The sequence below is a fragment of the Pterocles gutturalis genome, unplaced genomic scaffold, assembly GCF_000699245.1.
Source record: "Pterocles gutturalis isolate BGI_N339 unplaced genomic scaffold, ASM69924v1 scaffold993, whole genome shotgun sequence".
NCBI classification, from domain to species: domain Eukaryota; kingdom Metazoa; phylum Chordata; class Aves; order Pterocliformes; family Pteroclidae; genus Pterocles; species Pterocles gutturalis.
The window spans coordinates 92,999-99,259 of NW_010125201.1; the positions used below are offsets into that span (position 1 = coordinate 92,999).

Below are 6,261 nucleotides of genomic sequence, written 5' to 3' on the forward strand. Positions count from 1 at the left end.
CGTTCAATGCAAAAGATACTTCCAGCAAACCATATCTGAAGTTAAACACATCCTGTTATAAACAGACATTGTTCATTTACCCAAAGGGTACTATTAATTGATGTAATTGCAATCAAAGGATGTGCACACATCTTACTGCGCTGATGCTGATCATGTGCCTTTTTAAAATTTTAGTTTTATTGCATACAAAATGATATTTTGTCACTTAGCACTTAGCTGCATTTGCTATGACTTTGCTTTGAACTATTTCTGCTTTCTTGAGGAACAGGGGTCTCCTTGACTTTTCCTTCTGCAACTTCACTCCAGACCACTTTCCTCCTCCTCTTTTAAGCTGTGTTATTTTGCATTTAAAACAATCAAATTTTAATGTATTTGTAATGTGATCAATGTTAATCCATTAAGTGATCGCTGCACTATATGTATCATAATTATATCAAAAGCCTTTTAACTTTGCTACCATAATGAACTATTGTCTGTTCTAAAAAAAAAAAATAGTGATGTGGTTGCCAGGTGCTGTTACCACTTGCATCCCTGAGAACCCAGCTTCTATTACAGCCAGAATTGATACAGAAGTAAGACCTACTACTACAGTGCCAGGAATGGCAGTGCTAACGCATGCATACGTAAAAATAGCATGTCTATAACAGGAACATGACATTTCAATGTTCACCTGTTAAATCACACAAAACCCACCATCATCAAGGGTCAGCTAGTACAGTTACTAGGAGGCTCAAACTTCCACACCAACCACAGGGTCAAAAGCCCCCAACAACATGAAGATGACATCAGGGCAATCTAGGGAGCCACCTGGGCATTCCTCAGATTTCAAAAGAATGTAAAGTCCAGATTTTTTTTCTTCATGAACATTTAAGTTGAGGACAAGAAGCATGTAAGAGTATAAACCAAATGAAGCTGTATTGTTTTGACAAATATTCTCATTAAATTAAATGCAGCCCTCAAAAGGGGGAAAAAAAATTAAATCAGAACATCCTCATCCAGCAGGCTCTTTGGCAAAGTGGTTGCAATCAAATTTCCAAATATCAGGAAAGCACAGACCTCAGATCTCCCACAGCCACAGCCATCTCCATTCCTAATCCCTCAAGTTTTGCAAAATAACTCCAAATTATTAAATATTTTTTGGTATCTCCAGAACTACATACGATATAATAAAAAAAATTCCAATCAGCTGTAGTCAAGCAAGCTGTGGGAAGAGAAGGTTTTAAGAAAAGACTCTCCTGTATGTCCAGACACAGTGACTAATGCAAACAACAGAGTAAGTATCCTATGCTGTACTTCTCAGAGCAACGCTGAACAGCTTCAACTTCACGTCCACTTCCAGGAATATAGTTTATATATACACCTGAACTGCATACGTCCCTCAAGTCTTATTACATGCTCTTCCTGATAGCCCTTTGGGGAGAAAAAAAATTGTCAAATACAAAAATTACAAAATATCAGCTCCTATTGGAAGCTGCTGTATGATTATTATATCTTACAGCATATGCCTGCTTCTGACTCTCCACTCCAAAACCCACCATTTGCAGCTGTAATAATAATGAAGTCAGTTGGAATGACTGAGCCAATTATAAATTATGATTTGCTTTTACCTTTTTTCTAGTAAACTCGATTAATGTGTTAGGCATAATATTTTTTTCATTAAAAATGACATGTATATTCAGCAGTTGGTACACATTACATACTGTATATATAAAAATATGCATCATTAATTTTAATACATGCATTAATACACATTAACTTTAATATAGACATTTCAGCTTCTAATAATGTGTTCTTAGCATAACACACTGCCTGTTCATTAAAAAAATGTGTGCCATAGCTTCCTGGACTTTAAAGGTTCAAGAAACTCTTATCTCCTCATTTGTCCAGAAAATCTCTCAAATCTGCTGATTTTCAGGGAATGCAGAAAAGGCCATTCTCTGATACTGGACAGGAGTGGGAACAGGAAGGGACATAATGCGTGCATCTACATTGTGCCTCGCTTCTGTGTTCATATCCATTCTGTGTTCAGTGTCAAGTCACTTTCTTACTTCCAAGGTGATTTAACTCAAGGACTGAACATCTTATCTAGAAAAATGATGGTATTGTAATAACATATATTATTGGTCTCTTAGGAAAGAAGCAAAGCTTATTTTCACAGAAAAAAAAGGAACCTGAAAACAACCACTCTTCCAAAACTCCCACATTTTTGTGTCTGTGATAAGAAGATGTGAGCTATACCAGTTAAAAACAGTGAACAGTGAACAGTAAAAGAATAAAGAACTTCCATTTTACCAGTAGATAAATTTGCCAAAGTCAACCTAATGCCTCTGAGGTTAACTCATTTATCACTTCATAGTGACTTCCCTCAATGAGCTTAAGTCAGCACAAACCCAATGAACCAATTATAACTTTACACACCTCTGAGAATATAATTCAGAGGGTTGAGCATAACTTATTTTGGATGGAAAGATGTCAAGCCTACTGCCTGCTTCAGGCCATGCAGGAAGAATGGCTTGCAGCTCCTGGAAGCTTTATGATATTAACTACCTTGAGATTTTAATAAATTATAGCAGCTGTTGCTGGTATGATCAATGATCCAGGGCAAATTCCCATTACTGCAAAATTTCTGGGAAAACAAACAGATTCATTTTATTAATGTCCGGACACAGTCAAAATAGAGAGGATGAAAATACGTTTCAGCATAAGGGTGGGGGCAAACAGGAGTCTGGACAGTCATCAGAGAGAGGTCTGAGCTGTAAAAGTCACATGTCAGCACATGTTTGAGTTTTGAGCTCTCCAAAAAGATCAACGGAGATTGGACTGAGAAATGGAACAGAAAGAGCTCAAGTGTGAAATTTGAATCTTCACTAAAGTTTAAACATAACATGTTCCCCCAGAGGTCAGAGAACCTTATTGGATGCAAAGGAAAAACACCCACTATTAAAGTTTGTTCTCCCAACACCTCTTGTGCTGTGCCGCCTTCTCCCACTTCGCTTGCACGTCACCTTTCAATGCACGTCACCTTCCAATGCACGCATATGCTGAGACAGCTTTTCTGCGTGTTTGCTGAGGCATCTGACACAGCTTTACACAAGAATTAGGATAAGAGAGCCTGGCCTGAGCTGCTCCAAGCAGGCTGTCACTGGCTGGCACCATGGCAGCTTCCTTGTCACTCCGAGTGTAGGATAAACACCACTTAATATCCTCTCAGGATAAGTTTGTATTTTGAGCTATTAGACGTGTTTGTAAACAACTTACCTTTGCGTATTTAATGGAACATGTATTTACTGAAACTCAGGCTGGACTTACATAATGTAAAGACAACAGGTCTCTTCACCTTGCATTCCAGAGAAGGAAAGAAGACTACATTTTTCTTTCATGTTTCTTAAAGTTATATTTCCCAGAGCACATTACATATTCTGTGCTTTTATCTTTTGTAGCATCCATTTCACCTTCCTTCTTATAGGCTGCGTATCTAACAACTGATAACTTCTAGCACAGTTATCTTCTGCTCATTTCAAGTTTTTAAATAATTGTTTCCTAATAAAAACACATTCACAAATGTGACTGTACTAACACAAAAATCTACGTGATCAAAGGTTTTGCTTAAAACATTTAACTACTAACAATCTGATAATGAAAACTGGAGATTTCACTAGTACACATGGAAAACAAACAGCAATGAAAATGAAGGCTAGTATTATTATAGTATTATTAGCAGGTGATAAGACAGACTAAAGAAAACTAACATCAGCTGTCACTACTTAAAAATTGTAGGCCTCTAAAAATTAAAATGGCCCTGACTTACGGTTGTATATATAAAATATACATCTTAAAATTTTATATATATATATGTACACATAAAAACAACGGACATGAACACATGCACACTTCAATTGTAAATGCTTTAAATACCATTATTAAAATATGATATACCAACCATCGCTGACGCTAGGCACCCAGGAAAGCACAAGATGAGAAAAGAGATATTAGGACAAACATGTTTCAATCTGTAGTTTGCATCAACCACCTAGTAAAATAACTGCACATAGCTTTTGCTTTGGCCAAAGTCAGAATATTTTTTTCCCCACGCCCTGTCAGCTTTACGCTTTTTCTCAAATGGATTATACATGAATAAGTTTCCTGCCTACATAAAGACCCACTAATTATTTTCCAGTGAAAGCGTCAGGGTATACTAGACTGTCTAATTGCAAGACTAGTTTATAAAGCATATTAAAAAGTTGGAAAAATAAAATATGTTGGGAACACCCGACCAATGCAATATTCTTTGCAAAAGGACATACTAATGCCCTAAGGTTTGGGGGTTTTGTTATTGGATGGTTGTCTGCTTTTTGAGGTCAAGAGAGTACAAACAATGGTATGAGTTTTTCATTTTATGACTTCAAAAATATTTGATAAAGATTTCTACTGTTCCATCCACTGATGTTTTATGAGGTGATAACACTTTGCAGCCTCATATGCTAACAATATAAAATTTTTCCAAAATGTTGCCTGTAATATGAACTCTTAGTGTGTGACACTTAGCTATAGTCACAGGATTCTTGCTAGTATCCACACATACTACAGTATACTTTTTCCTAAAATGGGCTACACACAATGGAAACATTGATATATATCCATGTGAGGTGCTAAAAGATTTGCTTTTTGTGCTAAAGGGCTTGGTAATAACAATATAGCATTCACTAAACACAAGCGTTTGTAACAGAATTGCAAAGAGGCCAATTTTGGCTTTTACTCCTATTTGAAATTACGTGGGCCAGAGTACAGGTAAGCTATAATCTAAATTTCTTACTTCTGAGTGAGCAGAGTTTGCAAGTGGCACCATCCTACACTGACACAGAAAATGAAATTTCAAAATGAACAAGGATTCAAAAATTTTCTTTAGGTAAACAATAATTAAATCTTATTTCAGCCATTTTGAAATGTTTCTGCTGCTCCCCAGTCAGAAGAGAGGAACTGAAGAAACCTGAGAGGTAACTTGTGGAATTTGTGGGCTACTGAGATACAAGAGGGCTGGAAGCCCTGGGAACACTTTCTGCTGAGGAGCCAGGATCCTAGAAACTCAAGTTCCCAGTATTTTCAGCCTTCTGTTTTGCTGCCAAGCTGCTGAAAAAAAAACAGATAAGCAAGCTGACAAGGAAGTAGCAGTTTGGAAAGTCTGACTGAAGAGAGTGATTTATTCCAAAACTTGAAGGCTTTCTCCTAGAATTGCTTCAAAATTGGGTCAATAACTGGACAGACAGTATTGAATGTTACAGAATCAACAAACATTTTCTGATAAAAACCCATCCATTCAGAATTCCTGAATCAACTCTTGATAGTTTGTCTCAGAGTGCTTTAGTCAAATACAGCAGAAAATTGCCATGGCCCCTTAAGCATGTACGTTGCCTACACAAATGCTATGAAAACTCAGACTAATGTCACCAAGGGAAAGATCAGGGTATGGTGGGATGGAGGTGACTGCTTGAACTGAACAGTAATAAGATCAGTGTATCTGTAAGGCTTGCACCTCAGCTCTTTTTTTTCAGCTCACTCAGTCCCTTCCCAGTCAGGAGTAACAGTATCCATCATTTCAATTACACTGCTGAGAAACCCTAAATTAGTGTAGGTGTCTTTATTAATACCATGGGCTAATATTTGTAAGGCTCTTCAGGCAAATTCAACTCAAAGACCACGAGGCATACTTACAAAAGGAACAGTTAGAAATAGTTTTTTTTTCTATGTATTTGTGTGTGCAATCTGGAATACATTTTCAGAATAATGTAGACATATATTTCAAGAATAGTCACACAGCCATAGGAAAGTGCATAATAACTCAACAGTTACCTGCATCTCATCTAGTTTGGACTGAATGTCTGGAGGGAAATCTCCTGCTCCGCAGCTAAAAGGGTCAAAAGGTTCTGCTCCAAAAAGGTCTCTCTCTGGAACAACAGAAAAGTGAGTCACTGAGAGGAAAGGTATAGGCTATGACAACAGCACTTTGAAAAAGTCAGCTTATGTCTCCTTACAAGCTGAATAATAGCATCTCTAGATATGCAACTGATTAACCACAACTTTTAACATCCAAATTTGAAAGCCAGGTCTCCATTTGTTTTCTGAAGTTTAATACTGAAATATTTTTCCAAGAATACCATCAACTTCTGCTTAAGCCTGTATTTGGCTTTCATTAACACTTGTGCCTTTCTAGAGGGATTTTAGGGATATGAAGAGAAGTTCCAGTTTGAACAGGGCATCTCCTGC

General features: G+C 37.1%; 1 protein-coding gene across 1 annotated transcript in view; it reads right to left on the reverse strand.

Moving 5' to 3' along the window:
* Window positions 1-6,261, reverse strand: part of LOC104465419 (PTB domain-containing engulfment adapter protein 1-like) — a gene marked incomplete at its 5' end in the record, with an annotated part of 17,921 nt that overhangs the window by 1,888 nt on the left and 9,772 nt on the right. Inside the window, one exon of the mRNA XM_010078454.1 lies at window positions 5,848-5,942. Coding sequence (XP_010076756.1) covers window positions 5,848-5,942 — 95 coding nt within the window. The remainder of the gene's footprint in view (window positions 1-5,847; window positions 5,943-6,261) is intronic.